Raw genomic sequence first — 15,889 nt, forward strand, 5'->3', positions numbered from 1 at the left:
ACAAAAAACACAAAAAAAAAAAAAAAAAAAAAAAAAAAAAAAAGAATATATGGTATAAAAGAATAAGTCGAGTCAGCAACAATGATTGCAGCACAAAACTGCAGTCAATAATATAACTGTAAGAACTGTAATTCACTAAGTTTGGATGTGACAGGAGCTCAAGGAGGGCTTTTAGGACACAAAAAAACTGAACATATTAATCAGGGGAAAGAATCTAGTAGCAGTGGTATAAATAGAGGATTACCCCTGGAAAAAAAGAGAAACAATCCTTCCTAATAAACTGCAGAAAAGGGAGAGGAATTCTAAAAGGATGAACTCTGAGAAAGCTTATATGAAACGGCCTTAACTTTCCTAAAAGAGCAAATTTATATTTAACATGTGAAAGACAATACCTGCTGCAGTAATTTCTTAATTCCATCATAATCGTTATCTGAGATGGAATAAGCTTCAAATTCAATATTCACTTCCTGTAAAGAATATACAAAATAGATTGTCATATATAAATGATTCAGGCAGTACTTTCCACTTTGCAATTTTTTTCTTTTTCTTCAACTTCCACTCCTTTAGGTTTTTGTCATCTACAGAAGATGCCAAGGGGACAAACAAAAAGAGACAATAATAAGAAAATGTTATCTGAATAACTATAAATGTCCAGGTTTCAAAACAGGCAAAGACTGCCACCTGCACAGATTACAAAAGATAGTCACACTATTACCTCAATGTGACACAAAAGCCTGAGAGGAACAAATCACTCAGAATGACTTCATTTAGATACTTAGGAAGTCTAGTCTGGATCAAATAGTCACAGCAGCCACAAAGGAGTATTATCATTTTCCTGGCAGCAAAAAGAGTAAAGAATAAAATCACACCAAAAGTCCCTGGAATTGCCAAGAACTTGATTAGAGCCTATGGATTTGAAGATACACTTCATTCACTTAGCCAAAAAAAAAAAAAAAAAAAAAATTTTGAGGCAGGGTCTCACTATGTAGCTCAAGCTAGGCTTAAACTCACTATGTATCGCAAGGACCTGAGTTTAATGCCCAATACCAAAAAAAAAGTATAGGTACTCAACTCACTACGTAGCCCAGGCTGGCCTTGAACTCAAGGCAATCCTCCTGCGTCACCCTCCTAAGTGCTAAGTGATGGGATTACAGGTGTGTGCCACCATGCCCAGCCATTAGCAAATATTTATTATCAACAGATACCAAGCACTTGAGATGAAACAGTGAGCAATACAGACATGAATGATCTTGCGCATAGAAACATGGCTTAGGTGGGAATACAAACACTAAGGAGACACTCGTGGAAATAAATGTAAAATTGCAACTGTATATGCCAATAAAAAAAGGTACATTGTACTGTAACAACTTAAAAAACAGAAAATCAAAGTCTGAAAAAGAATCCTTAAAGAAGTGGCCTAAGCTGGCAACTAAAGCAAGAGGTTTCCTGGAACAGACAACAGCATCTGCTAAGCTCTGAAAGCAGGGGAAAATAGGATCAGTCCAAGTGACTAGAAGGTGTATGTAGCTGGACTCCCTTATTTACCTCTGTAAAACAGTATCTAAAAGATGCTACTCAAACAGCCCACAAAGAAATGAAACTACTACTTCATGCCAAAAATAAAACTTTAGATGCTTTTAAATGTTCCACAAGATTAGTCTTCGGCCACCCTAATCATACCTTTATCACTGAATGTGCCCAGTCCTGATAAAATAGCATCTATGCACTTCAAGTATTGGGATCTGGTCTTAGCGGAAGGACTTAGCAGAGGAAATCAGACCTACACTGGCCTTGCTATCCTGACTACACATATATTTAAGTGCTCTCTTGCTGTTAACTTGCCAGGGCCTGGATATCAGGGTCAGACGGCAGAATTCAAATCCCACTCTCCAAAATAGGATCAGCCAGATTGTGCAGATAGTAATTTGGATGGAGGCGTTCCAAAAGGATTGAACTAAACCGAGTAATTGTCATTTTTCAGGTCTTGAATTAATTCCTTAGAAATAAATTCTTTTTTGTCTATTTACTTATTTTTTAATTTCTGTAGGGTAAAAAAGTCAATTCCTCAACTCTAAGCAACTACGTGCTAATTTTTAAAGGAATTTTCAGTGATAGTTGCACTGGACAAGCAGTGTCATTTGTTGTACTGAAAACCGTGATGTCCAGTGTCCACTCAGACAGGACACCCCCAAACCAGTCCCGATTCTCTTGCTCACGGTGGGTAGGTCAGGACCACGGGGAGAAGACCAAACCCAGTGAGCGTTTAAATAAACTCTTTAAACAACGCTCTTCTAGTGTTTTTTACTTATCTAGATAGAAGCTTCAGATCAATATCCTAGACTATTACGGCACAGCCAATCCAATAGATTCCAAATGGAATGTCTGTCACACTCCTTTGCCTGCATGCAGCTTCTGTTCATCCAGTTTCACGTGACGGCTGTGACTCCCCTACCCTAGGTGATTTAGAATTTAAAATTAAGACTAGTGTGTAGCCTTCTTGTCCTCTTGAATATCTCGGGAGCAGCTGGCATTTTTTATTGTTACATGAAGTAGAAGAACAAGTATTTTGAATGAATGTAACAGAGGAAAGAAGAGCAAAGGTGAAAAATGTGAGACCTCCAAGGTTCTCAATAGCAACGTAGGCTCAGCGGCCCAGTCTGTTCCTGAAACTAAGCTGCTTTCCAGTCCCTGAAGGAATATAAGATAACAATATCTCATCACATGTTCCCCTTTCTGCTGAAGCTATTCTCCCAGGGTTTCTATTAAGCATAAAATAAGAGTCCTAACTACATATTCACAAGAGCCTTAATGAAGCATGCCTATTCCTTTTCTTCACATCTTTTCACTATCCCCACCTTTACTGGTTAACTTTCCTGTCACTGACAAAATAACACACCTGCAATTTAAGGAAGGAGTTTATTTTGACTTAGAGTTTCAGAGGTTTTGGTAGATGGTCTGCGGGCTCCAAGGCAGAGACATCATCACAAAAGGACACAGCTCGCTTCATGGAGGCCAGAAAGCACACAGGGAAAGGGGGCCAGACAGGAAGGGGCCAGGGGCCAGATATAATCCCCAAGGTCACGTCTCCACGACTCACTAGACACACACAAAGTGTGGTTTATTAATCGAGCCTTTTCTCAAGCCAATCAAGTTACAATTGAGATTATGCACACCACTTCTCCTCCTTGAAATTCTTGAAGGCTGCTACTTCTGTTGCCGCCCAGCCAAGTACCTCACCTTATCCTTTAAATTAGGCTCTTTGGGACTTTCAAAAACCAAATACATTTTCTTACAACTTATAAACCATCTTGCTTCAAAGAAATCTGAAGCTGATTTTGAATTTCCAAATTCTCATGGTTTTCTATGCAGCAGAACAAGCTGTGGGGCCAGGGATTTAACTCAGTGGTGCCATGTCTGCCTCACAAGCACAAGGTCCTGAGTTCAAGCCCCAATACAAAAGGAAAAAAAAAAATAGCTGTGGATGAGCGGTACTTTAAATTATCCTCCGAAGACACTGCGACTGCACCAATTTACACTCCCACTCAGAGTGTATGTGCCTATTTCTCTACACTACCAGTGGTAGTTATTACAGCACACAAGTTTTTAGTCACGGGCAGTCTTTGATTTTTCACGTTAACGCAAGAAGTGATGATTTCTGTAATTTAAAATTAGTAAAACACCCAGTTAAAAGTTCTTCTAAGTGAAAAATGGATATGCTTGTTTGGCAGCACATAAACTAAGGGACAAATAGCAGTGAAGTCACACAAGGGAAGAAGCCAAACTAAAGAACTAATGCAGACAAGAAGTATCACAAACCCACACCACAGTTTCATCTTAATGCTGCATCCACACTTCTCCATGTCTTCCCTTCCACGCTCACTCTGTCTCATGCTTATCTCTGTGACTTTATTTCCCATCTCTCGCTTATTCTGACCCTGCCACTAGCTACCTTTGTTTTGGGGTTTTGTTTGTTTGTTTTTTGTTTTTTTGAGGCAGGGTCACCCTCTGTAGTTCAGGCTGGCCCTGAACTCACTATGTAGCCCAGGCTGGCCTGGAACTTAGAGTGATCCTCCTGCCTCAGCCTCCCAAGTGCTTAGATTATAGGCATGCACCACCTTGCCTGGCTCTCTAGCTACTTTTTGTCCCTCAACCAAGAGGATGTAGACTTTTCTTAAAAATAAAATAGGAGGCCCATGGAGCATTTGAACAGGAGTGAGAACAGACTTATATGATTTTTTTTTCTCATTCAGTTTATTGGTACTTTTTAGGTATACAGTACAGTTACATTCATCATTGGAATCTTGTATCTTTATATGATAGGTCTTGGTTCTCATTTCTTCCCCATAACCCTCCCCTCCCCTCACCCCCTCCTCCCTTCCCTATTTACAAATACTTTTTATCCATTTTTTCATTTTCTCACATTTTTTCTTTTCCCTTATTTCCTTTCTCCTACCCTTCCCACTTCCCCTACACCTTTAGCCCTTTTCTTCCTATTTCACATTGTCAATTATACCATTTGGATCTTATTTACACTTTTAGTTTTTCACGCCAGAGAAACTATTTGGTATTTACATATGTGGACTTAAAAAACGATTTCTGGTCATAAATATTCATAGAGGGACAAGAATGGAAAAGGCAAACTAGTTAAAAGCTATTAGAATATTTCACATTCAATTATACCATTTGGATCTTATTTACACTTTTAGTTTTTCACGCCAGAGAAACTATTTGGTATTTACATATGTGGACTTAAAAAACGATTTCTGGTCATAAATATTCATAGAGGGACAAGAATGGAAAAGGCAAACTAGTTAAAAGCTATTAGAGTAGTACAGGCAAGAGATAAAGTTGTGGATGAGAATGGGTACTGAAGGTAAAGCTAAGTGGGATTTACTAATGAACTGGATGTGGGAAGAGGAAAATGGGGAGATTAAGATTAAAGTTAGGGCTGGGGATTTGGCTCAGTGGTTCCAGCACCTGCCTCATAAGCACAAGGACCCGAGTTTGATCTCCGGTACCAAAAAAAGAAAAAAAGAAAATCAAGCCGGGGATTTAGCTCAGTGGCTCCACCGCCTGCTTCACATGCACAACGTCCAGAGTTTGATCCCCGGTACCCCCCCCAAAAAAAGATAAAAGTTAACTCAGAGGCTTGGGGTCTGAACAACTAATAAATTGGGAACCATTTAAAGAAATGGTGATGTAGGAGAAGCATGGATTACAAACTCTGCTTTGGGCAGTTAAATTTGAGGCATCTACTTAATATATTCAACAGCCTTAAGGATCACTCAGTCTTAATTATTTATCCAGCAAATAAGGGCCTGTAATGCCAGGTACTACTCTGGCAGGAAGTAACTATTCTGAAGAGCAAAACTCAGTTCTATGAGTCCATAAAATCAAACCACTTGGGCTGGGGATTTATCTCAGTGGTGCCGCCTGCCTTTCAAGCAGAAGGAACTGAGTTCGATCTCCAGTACCAAAATAAAATAAAACTACCTAACTATGTCAACGGTTCTAGGGAGGTAGAAAATACAGCTTATCTATGATCTAAACAAGGAAAGAAAAGTTTTTCGGAATGAAAATTATTTGGGCCGGGGATTTAGCTCAGCGGTTCGGTGCCCTGCCTTGCAAGCGCAAGGGCCCGAGTTCAATAATGAAAATCACTTGAAAAGACTACGGAACAGCAGGAAACCTTCAGGAAAATGAAAAAGTATCCTACTCCCGGTTGTTTATTGAAGGTTTGTTTTGGGTGCTGGTGGTAGTGAAGACTGAACTCAGGGAATGCAGAGCTACGTCCCCAACCCTACTTTATTCTCGAATACAGACTCCCTAAATTGACCAGGCTGGCCTTGAACTTGGAATCCTCCGGCCTCAGCCTCCCAGAGTGCTGTGACTAGAGGCGTGAACCACCACGCCCGGCTTTAAGTATTTATTATCTCCAGGTTCTACTTACTAACCCTCAGAAATAAAGAAGTCACCACCCTATGCAGCTCACGGGATCATCATACCGCTTTTATACTATCAGAAAGTATTTCCTCACGTATAAACCAAAATGGGTAGCATGTCATTCTCACCTCGTCAACGATTTCGTCGTCTTCGTCCTCTTCTTCGTCACTGTCTTCATTGTCTTCATCCTCGTCTTCTACTTCATCTTCCTCCTCTTCCTCTTTGCAATGGACCTGGGCACCCTGCGGCCGAAAGATCCCACTCTCCACAGCTCTCCGTTTCGCCCGAGACGCCATGTTGCCGCCCACATTGCGCCTGCGCAAATTTCACCCTTTAACCTTCCGGACTAATCCATACTAGCCGAAGGTTTGGAAGACTACTAAAATTCTCGGCGTTAAATCGATGTCAACCCAAGTACCCCTGATGCAATATTAGCCAAGATATTGAAGGGTTCTGTCCATCTTAAAGGATCTATCCTGGCTCTTTTTTCCCTCCAGCCCCTCTCACTTCCTCCAAGTCTCCCCCCCACACTTCATACAGTGGTTCGATCTACCTAACCAGGGTCCTTCCGGCCTGAGGATGTCTGTGCGCATGCGGGATCGCCCACCAAGGTGCGTTCCGGGGTCCAAGATCCGCGCAGCGGTGCTGAACGCCGAGTATAGTCCTGCAGTTCGCCTGAGTGGTGACAGGCTCCAATTCTGTTGTCATTCCCCCTGGAGCTTGTTTTCTGGGACTGCGAGATCTTGCCCCTTGACGTTGCGGAGCATCGTGCAGGGCAGGGTCCCGCCTCTTAGCCCTTTGAGGCCTCGTCAGTCCCGCGAGGTAGGTGTCGCTGCCCACTGTACTGATGCAGACACAGGCTTGCGGACGTGCAGGGCTCTAGCGATAAGTGACAAAGTGAGGCCAGGGCCCCAGGCTCGCTGCCGGTCCCGGTTTGAAGGTCAGCGAATCCTGGCATATCCCCGCGCAGATTAAGACTGGCCTTTCGAGGCTCTCAGAGTCCTTTTTAAGTAGACGTGGAGATCTTCGGTGCTTTAGAGGGGAAGAGTACAGTAGTCTAAATTAAAGGCCTGAGCCTGTTTTGAAGGAGGAATTGAAGAGAGGGTGTGATACACAAGAGAATGTGTGCGCCTCAGCTGCCATCAGCTGTGATCAAGTGGAAGTACCGCTTCAGGGCTGTCAGATCTATTTTAAGAGACGCTGGCCCTGGGGATTTAGCTCAGGGGTTCCGCCCCCTGCCTCAAAAGCGCAAGGTCCCGACTTCCATTCCCGGTACCAAAAAAAGAAAAGAGAAGCTGGAATTCTGCATTTTTGCTAGAAATAGTTTTATTTATAAAGCCCGTACCACAGAAATCGGATCTGCTAGTCAGGTTATCCTACGGACTACCAATTTTGATCTTATTTTAAAGATATATAGAAAGAAGGTCATTAATTAGAGGAAACGTCAGCTTTCCGAGAATGAGATCTATGGATTCCCATTGTTTGCAGTTTAAAAGTAGTGGGTTGGATGTTGGATTCTAAAATCAGAATGAACTGCCCCTAGTGGTCAGAAGCAGAAGCCTTCTCAAAGATCAGGAGCCCCTGAGACCCTGATGGTTTCTTTGAGGTCCGTGCCATACATATTAAAGTACTTACACATCAAGGCTCCACGTGATGGAATGGCTTAAAAGAGCCATAACAAGTCCCACAACTGTGCATTATGTATACCTATTAAAAGGCTAAGATTAGGGGAAAAAGACTCAGCACCATACAAATATGTCATTGAGATATCATGAGTCATTTCTTCCCTATTTATACTTTTTATTGTGGTAAAAAATGCAGAACATGAAATTTACCATTTTTCTCACACTTTAAGTAACGTGAGTACATTCACATGTACTACCATCCATCTCTTTAGCACTTTTTGTCCTGCAAAAAAGAAAAAAAAAACCCTACAAAGTATAAGTCTTCAGCCCTCCTCCCTCTTCCCCTATACACAGACTGGCAACCACACTTCTACTTTCCATCTCTATGAATTGACTACTCTAGAAACTATATATAATGGAATCTTAGAGCAGCGTTCATGTGTAAGGATTTCCATCCTTGGCTGAATAATACCAATGAATTATTTTTCAGCGAATATTTGGTTTGCTTACACATTTTAGCTATTGTAATAATGTTGCCCCAAAACCCGAGTGTACAAATATCTCTTCAAGTCCCTACTTTCAGTTATTTAGGTTATATATCTAGAAGTGGAATAGCTGGATCATATGGTTAATTCTATTTTTAATTTTTTGAGGCACTGTGCTTTTTTTGTAGTTTGTCAATCTGGATGAGTATATACAGCTTTGCTAAGAAAGGAAAAGCCTTTTGTGCCCTTAGTTCCTAATATTGAGTTTACGGTCAGGATGTGAATTAAAATAGCAAATGGCCCAGCCACAGTTTTTATGGTCAAGAAAATACATGACAGACAGTGGTAGTGCATACCTGTATCAAAAAAAAAAAGTACAGTACATGCTAGACATAGTGCCTCGTGCCTGTAATCTCAGCACTTGGGAGGCTGAGGCAGGAGGATCCCAAGTTCCAACCAATCAACTACATAGCAAAACCCTGTGCCAAAAAGAGAGAGAAGAGAAGACAATACTGATTCCAGGGAACTTAGGGACTAAATCGATTACCACTGGTTCAGTCTTTAGCACAGAATTTATCTTAAAAGTAGGTGATAATGAATAGGAGAATGAACATGGGCTTTAGACTTGAATTCAGATTCTGTTGCTGCCACTTACAATGCTAAATGAGCTTGAGCAAGTTTCCCATCTCCAAGAGCCTTGGTTTCCCATCTTCTAAGAATGATAGTACCTACCTTGCAGATTTGAGTGGGATTGCAATCTTGCACATAAAACGCTTAGCCCAGATAGTTGATGTTTTGTGTCAGTTTCAGTGGATCATTGGATGCCCAGATACGTGGTTAAACATTTGAGGGTATGTATGAGGGTGTTTTCAGAAGAGATTAGCATTTGAATCCATAAGCAGTAAAGTGCATGGCCCTCCCCAAAGTAGATAGGCATAATCTTGTCCACTGAAGGCCTGAGTGGAACAGAGAGGTGGAGGAGGAGGGAAAGATTCAAACTCTGCCCCTTGCCTGCATTTGGTGCTCCTGGTTCACGGGTCTTCAGACTTGCACTGGAATCTACACTATCAGCCCCCAGCCCTTCATAATATACCACTACCTTTCCTGGGTCTCTCCTGTTAAACCCAAAATTTTGAGATCAAGGATTCTCTGAAATAAAGGGCTGTGGAGCCTTTACTAATATTGGCCAAAAAGGGCAGTTCCTAGAGCAAACTGCAGGTACCAGCAGCAAGGCTGGCTAGATAACAGTTGGAAAAATGTCTGCAAGAGCATTTTTATAATGAAAATTTGGGGAAGGAAAGCATAAATTGTTTACATTGACCTACATTGGCTCTAAATAAGAGCAGGATAACATGAATAGGGAAAGTTTTGAAATAGGAGGACATTCCTTAAAGTGAAGTACTCTGCTTCTGGATTGGTTGGGGTTAATAGTCCAGAAAATTTATACATAAACAGGACACCATAGCAGCACCCCAGGGCTTTTAAGTCAAGGTTTTAACATTTAGAAATGTGGAATAATCTTGTTGGTCTGAGCTAGTAGATAGTAACTGATTAACTTTTCTTATCTTTTTCCCCATCCAACTTCTGGTCTTTCTAATTAAATTTAAGGCATCTCAGAATTTGCTTTGTATCCCAAGCTTGCAGATGGTAGTTCTTGGGACACTTGGGCCTCTGTGGTCATTACCTCATAATGAATTTCTTTATAGATAACAGGTATATCCTGTTGGTATTGTTTCTCTGGAGAACCTTAATACACCAAGTAAACAGCACAGAAAGTGCTTAGTTAAAGGATGCCCGTTCTTACTGCTGATACTCAGAGCAGCAAGACTCAGGATGTGCGGGTTTAAGGCCTGGTTCTTTCTTAGCATCAGAGTGGCTTTACTGCCACTTTATATCTGACTGATACATTTTTTTCTTTTTTTTTTAATGAAAAGTAATCATTTCCATTTCATCGATACTAGGTAAATTTAGAAGTGTGGCTTTCTCACAGTGAGAATTTACTAATACAAATGAGTATCTACTAAGTCTCTGCTATGGGAAAGAAAAGCTCACAACTGAGAGGCCTCCAGCGTGTTTCAGGGATGCAGGAACTGAGACTTAAGGGAAGAACAAGCCAGACCAGTACCCAGGCCTCGGCCCCTTGTACAAACTCCTCCCTGTACCATCCTCTTCCAACACATGCTGCGTTCACCTGATTATCTGTGTGTGCTTATCAGTCAGCGTCTGTCTTGGTCAGCCCATGACATGGGACTGAGCAGGATGAAGCACCATCAGTGGTGGATCTGTTAACTTCACACTGGAGCTGCTTTCAGTGGTGGCAGAAGAAGGACAAGGAAAGTAATTTGATTTTATTGTTGGGTCTGCAGCACTCGTCAGGGAATCTCTTCTGTTACTGTTAAGAAACTAGAAAAAAAAAAGAAAAGAAAAAGAAACTGGGCTTCATGCTACCACTGATTTTATTACCTGATAGAACTCAGGGAAATCTTTTTCTGCTCTCAGTGGGTAGATTGATAGTGCTTTCACATATTGGTATAATTTTCACTGTTTTATACTGTAGTGATGCTTTATATCATCATACTTCTATTTTCCCAAATGTTGCATGCAAAAATATGTGAGTGATGGCATATAGAAAGGAGAGTTGAGAGCACAGGATTTGAGGCCAGACTGCCATGAGTCTGAAAGCTTAACAGTTCTGAGACTTTGGATGAGTGTCATCCTCCATACACCTCAGCGTCCTCGTAAACCTCATGGATTTAATGCATGTAAAACCTGGTAGGTAGTAAGTATGTTAGCTGTCATTATTATCTTTGAGACACTTTTGTTTTGCTTTTTCCATTTAATGTGGCAGAAAAGAAGATCAACCATGCTGAATAATAAAGCTGGGACCACAGCCCAGATTCCTTGGCCCTTAATCCTGTGCTTATTCTCCAACACCACACTTCCTATCTTACATTATCTGCATAAAAAAGTTAGGCATAGTGCTCACTTCGGCAGCATATACTAAAATTGGAACAAAAAATTAGGCATAAAAGGTCAAGCAGAAATGAAAAGGGGAGCAGTAAGTCTGTAAACAAGAAGATCCAAACTCCCAGATGTGACCTAGTAAGACTCAGTACTCCAGCCCCTGCCCGCCTGCCCCATCACCTAGCACGCTGCCTTGCACTTGCCAGCTGAGACTTACCTCCTACCTCCAGTCCATAGCCACACCCACCTCCGAGCTTCTGCAGTGTGCTAACGCCCGCTCAGACTTCAAGTCAAGGTCTAAACATTACTTGCTCAAGGATGTCTCTCTCCCCCCTGCATTAGTTAGGATATAGGTTCAGCTGCCTAACAGATCTCAATGAACAATGGATAAGCCTTTACTTTTCTCCACTGTAAAGTGCTGGCCACATTGTTGGCAACTACTACACAGCGGGCTCCATACTTCCATCTTGTTTCATCATCTCTAGGTCACCCAGTGAAGTACCATGGGCCTGGCCAACCCACTCCTGATCCAGCCAGCAAGCAAATCAGAAAGAGGACTGGGAGGGACCAGTAATTCCTGCTAAAGACAGGACCCACATCACTTCATCTTCCATCCTATGGATAGAAGCGAGTCACTGGGCAAGATCTAGGTACACATTTTTATTTTAGGCAACCAAGTGCCCAGGTAATAACGAGGGATTCCATTCTGGTGAACGAGAAGGAAGAGGAGAATTTGGGCACAGCTGGCAGCCTGCACCACGCCTGCCAGGTACGCTTCCACAGCATCTTGATTTTTCTTTCCTAAGACTTACTGCCTCTAACCAGGTGCAATAATGCATACCTATAATCCCAGATACTTAGGAGGCTGAGGCAGGAGGATCACAAGTTCAGGGCTAGACTGGATAACTTATGGAGACCTTGTCTCAAAATAAAAGTTAAAGGGGCCGGGGATGTAGCTCAGTGGTAGAATGTCCCTAGTCTCAATCTTCAGCACTGTGGGGAGCGGAGCAGACTTACTGCCCAATACTATGTTGTTGTATTTACAGTTTTGTAAAATGACTTTTATATTCCTATAAATATCATGGTGCTAGGATTATATGGTACGCCTAGTGCCTACTGCACTTACTATTCTGTAAATATTTGTTGACTAAATGATAGGATTAAACTGGATAAACCTAAAAAGTTCAAAGTTTCAAAGAAAAAAGGCATTTGTCTTCAGCCTGGTCTAACCATTTCAGACTAAGCTGTGAGCATATGGTTTCACCCAGAATTCTGTCAATAAGTCCCAGTAACTCTGTCCTCAGTATGAATCTCTGATCCAGCCACTTAGATGCTCAAACTAGTGCTGCTAACATTAGCCTGCTTCTAAATTAGAGATGGCTCACCAACTAAATGTTACTGGGTTCTGGGTTGCTCACCTCTCCTTCTGGAGTCAGATTCCAGGTTCTTCTCCTCTCGAACAAAGAATTAAATGAAACAAGCTAAAAGTATTGGCAGAGTATATTTGAAAAAGTGAAGAGTTGGGGAGAATCTGGCTCTGCAAAGCAAGCTTGGGCTGAGTAAAAGAGGGAAAAGCTAGAGGAGGGAACACTGGAGAAAGCAGGATGAGCTATTGTGAGGAAAAGCCACGTTAGCAACTTCTTCCTGTGGCTCAGTCCTTTATGCTGTCCAAATCTCGAGGAAGCCTCTGAGAACTTCTACATACGGGTCCTGAGAGGTGGTGCTGGGATCGAACACCTCAGGCTGAGGTCAGGTCTAGACCATACTATTGAGAACCTAAAGAGGTCTTATAATTAACAGGTCTCACCTACTTCCCCAGCCAGCTTTGCCACGCCCTACTCCCCTTTCACTATTCCGATCCAAACCAGAGACTCTTTCACCTAATCTGCTGTGGCCCTTGGATCCCTGTCCAGCTTTGCTACTCAAACCTGTGGTGTTTCCTTTTTTTTTTTTTTTTTTTTTTTTTTTTTTTTTTTTTTTACCTCTGCATCATTGTTTGTGTGATGCATAACCAGTCTAAAATGTTGGTGTATGAAAGTCAGGTCTGCATGAGATCGTGATGTGTCTGACCAACTTTATCGAGAACGATGCTTTTCTGCCAGCCTGACTAGAGTCTCACTGCATTGTGAAATAGTCCGTAACTATATCCTGGAGGAGAGAGCCATGAGAGCAACCCAATCTGTGGTGTTTCTAAGGTGTGGATCCTATCACTGACATGGCTGACACTTTTCAGAAGATTCTCTCTTCAGGAGACCCAGTGTCCATTACACTTGAGCCACACTATACTTCTGTCCTGGAGACACTTGAACATTTCTTCTCACTGCTGTTATCATTCGGATCTTACCTCAGAGAGATCTTACCTCCCCAGAGGGATCTCCCCAGAAAGATACTCAGCACCCAAGTTATTCATATCACCTCAGAGCACTTTTAGTACCTGAAATTATCACACACATTCCCAGTAAATATGCAGACCTAATTTCCCTGAAGGAAATACCTGCTCATGAGATTTGGTGTCACTGCCTGAAAACTAAATAGAAACATTTATATGAGAGATTGGCTCCTGATATTTGAAAGCATTAGTAAAATATCCTTTGAAATCACAGGGATCTCTGTGCCAGAGCCCGCAACCATTGTCTTGGAGACAAGAGAAAGGTCGGAGTAGAGCTCTGAAGCCACGGATTTACCTGTTTCCCTCAGCATTATGCGTCAGCCCTCTAATCACCACATCAGTTGCTACGGGAGCCTTAGAATTTATGCTTCAGCAGACAATACCACGTTTTACTCCTCATTTGTGATACCCCATATTCATCAAGCTCCCACTGAAAGGTATATTATTCACAGGTCAAGCAGAAAGACAGAATCAGGAAGCTCTGATATATACGCCATTTACTGCCAGGAATTGGCATGTGCAGGCTGTAGGGGCTGGCAAGGCCAGTCTAGATCTACAGTACAGACCAACAAGGGCAGGCTGGAGCTCAGCTGGAGCCAAAGCTGCATGTCCACCAGTGACATCTCTTCTTCCTGGGGGAGCCTCTGCTCTGCTGTCCTCTTCTTAAGGACTACACAGATTATCTTGGGTAATCTCCCTTACAAGAGCCTGTTGATGACACACTTGATCATATCTCCAAAATGGCAGCACCCACACAAGCATTTGTAAATAACCAAGAACTAACCTGGCCAAGGTGCCACATAAAAGTGACCATCACCAGAGCTTCTGGGAAAATTGGTGAAGTGATAAGCAAAGATCAGCCTATCTGAGATTTGCAGTCCAGACACTGGAAAAGAACAACCTGAGGAAGAAAGAGAGAGTAGATCCCTAGCAAATAGGAAGGACCTCATGGGGCAGTTAAAATCTCCAGAGAAATCAAAGAGACTGAACACAGCATAGAGAAGGGAAGGGTCAGTCTGCACTTTCTCCCCGACTTCTGGCTCATTGGACAAGGGAAAGGGAGACCGAGACTACAGAGTGAAAGCTGGGGACTCCAAAGGGCTTTAGGGAGAAACACGACCATGGACCAGACTGGATGTTGAGAGCAGCAGGGAAAGCATGGGATTCTGCTCCCACATGAGTCCTTCAACTGGCATCAGCTGGTGAAGGACTCTAGCGCAAAAGCCCACCACATCCCTGGAGAGAATGCTTGGTCAGACATCACTCTGGGGAATGGTCGGCGGGACTCAGAGGAGTCACTGCTGGCCGCACTTCAGTGCTCGTAATCTTACGTTTCTACAGAGACTGCGTGGGAGACAGCGGTAGACAGGGAACCGCTGTCAGCTAGAAAGAGACCCCTTGTGGGGTTTGAGCTACAGGACACAGCCCTGAACCCATGGCCAGACCCCATGCTCAGCCAGAATTGCTCTGAATTTGAAGTCGTGACATCGTCTGCCTCGTCCTAATCCTACTGCCTGCTGGTGCCTTCATCCAGCGTGGATCTGGGGTCTGACTGACTGCCTTTTTTTTTTTTTTAACCAGTGTAAGCAGGACATTTCCCCAAAATTGTAGATCCCAGAAGAAAACCACACATTCAAAATCACAGAGAAATTTATCTCTATTTGGTTTGGTTTGGTCTGATTTTTGTTTTTGCAAGTGGTGACCCCCCCCCCTTAATTCCTTTCTTCATCACTTTATTGGGATTTGGGAATTTTTCCTTAGCCTTCTTCCTTGCTTCTTATATCTTTTTCTTTTATTTTTCCATTTCTCCCTTTTAATTTTTCTCTTTATTTTGTTCTTGTTTTTACACCTCCATTTAATTTTTCTCTCCCTCTTTTTCTTTTGTACATCTCTCATCAATTTTTTCTCTTACCTTCACCTAATTCTATAAACTCCCCCATAGGATCCTTTGTACCTTGTCTCCCTCTTCCTTATATCATTTAGTTTAAGATTTCAAATTTTTCTTCTTGCTCCCAAACCCTGTATCTTTAGTAGTATAACCATAAAACTTTATTAACCATTTGATGGTTAACTCTATAAACTATTAAACTATTTTTCACCATTAACAGAGATTCAGCTATTTAATACATATTAGCTGTTAATACCTGGGTTGTCTTAATGTTTCCACCATAATTGGGGGTTTTTTTCTCCAGGGTCGGGCATGTTATATAATTGGTTTTTATATGTTAGTAACCAGTTTGTCCTGGATGATACTACTGTAGCTGACTTGTTGATATTACCAGGGTTGCCATTTCTCTGTAAACCTACACTCAGATTATCTTTGTGATATTAATAATACATTCCCAGAGAACTCAGTGTTTGACTAATTACTCTGCATCCTCTCCTCCCAAATTAAGCCAGGTGGTCACATCTTGGGAACCAAGGCAAAGGATTACAGTTAGCCACACCATAAGTACGTCACTAAAGAGCAACTAAGATCTCTG

The 15,889-nt window shown here is 42.1% G+C and overlaps 2 protein-coding genes and 1 non-coding gene across 8 annotated transcripts in view; 1 reads left to right on the top strand and 2 right to left on the bottom strand.

The window, feature by feature from the left end:
• Bccip (BRCA2 and CDKN1A interacting protein) overlaps positions 1 to 6,332 on the bottom strand; it is a 19,688-nt gene extending 13,356 nt beyond the window's left edge. The window contains exons 1-2 of one of the 2 annotated variants that reach the window (XM_010621032.3): positions 6,072 to 6,329; positions 393 to 467 (exon numbers count right to left, since the gene is read on the bottom strand). In XM_010621032.3, coding sequence (XP_010619334.1) covers positions 393 to 467; positions 6,072 to 6,239 — 243 coding nt within the window. In that variant the 5' untranslated portion in view covers positions 6,240 to 6,329. Of the gene's footprint in view, positions 1 to 392; positions 468 to 6,071 lie in introns of both variants that reach the window. The other variant, XM_010621039.3, reaches the window with a different exon arrangement.
• On the bottom strand, positions 2,140 to 2,263 carry LOC117285351. The gene has a single exon (XR_004516350.1).
• Positions 6,333 to 6,495: 163 nt separating the features above from the next.
• Positions 6,496 to 15,889, top strand: part of Uros (uroporphyrinogen III synthase) — a 29,949-nt gene continuing 20,555 nt past the window's right edge. For 3 of the 5 annotated variants that reach the window (XM_010621007.3, XM_010621016.3, XM_010621023.3), the window contains exons 1-2: positions 6,525 to 6,765; positions 11,503 to 11,786. The gene's annotated coding sequence lies outside the window, so the exon portion shown is untranslated. Of the gene's footprint in view, positions 6,766 to 11,502; positions 11,787 to 15,889 lie in introns of all 5 variants that reach the window. The other 2 variants (XM_010621008.3, XM_033761362.1) reach the window with 2 other exon arrangements.

The sequence above is a fragment of the Fukomys damarensis genome, unplaced genomic scaffold (genome assembly GCF_012274545.1).
Source record: "Fukomys damarensis isolate Sample0158 unplaced genomic scaffold, DMR_v1.0_HiC HiC_scaffold_8, whole genome shotgun sequence".
In the NCBI taxonomy this organism is placed as follows: domain Eukaryota; kingdom Metazoa; phylum Chordata; class Mammalia; order Rodentia; family Bathyergidae; genus Fukomys; species Fukomys damarensis.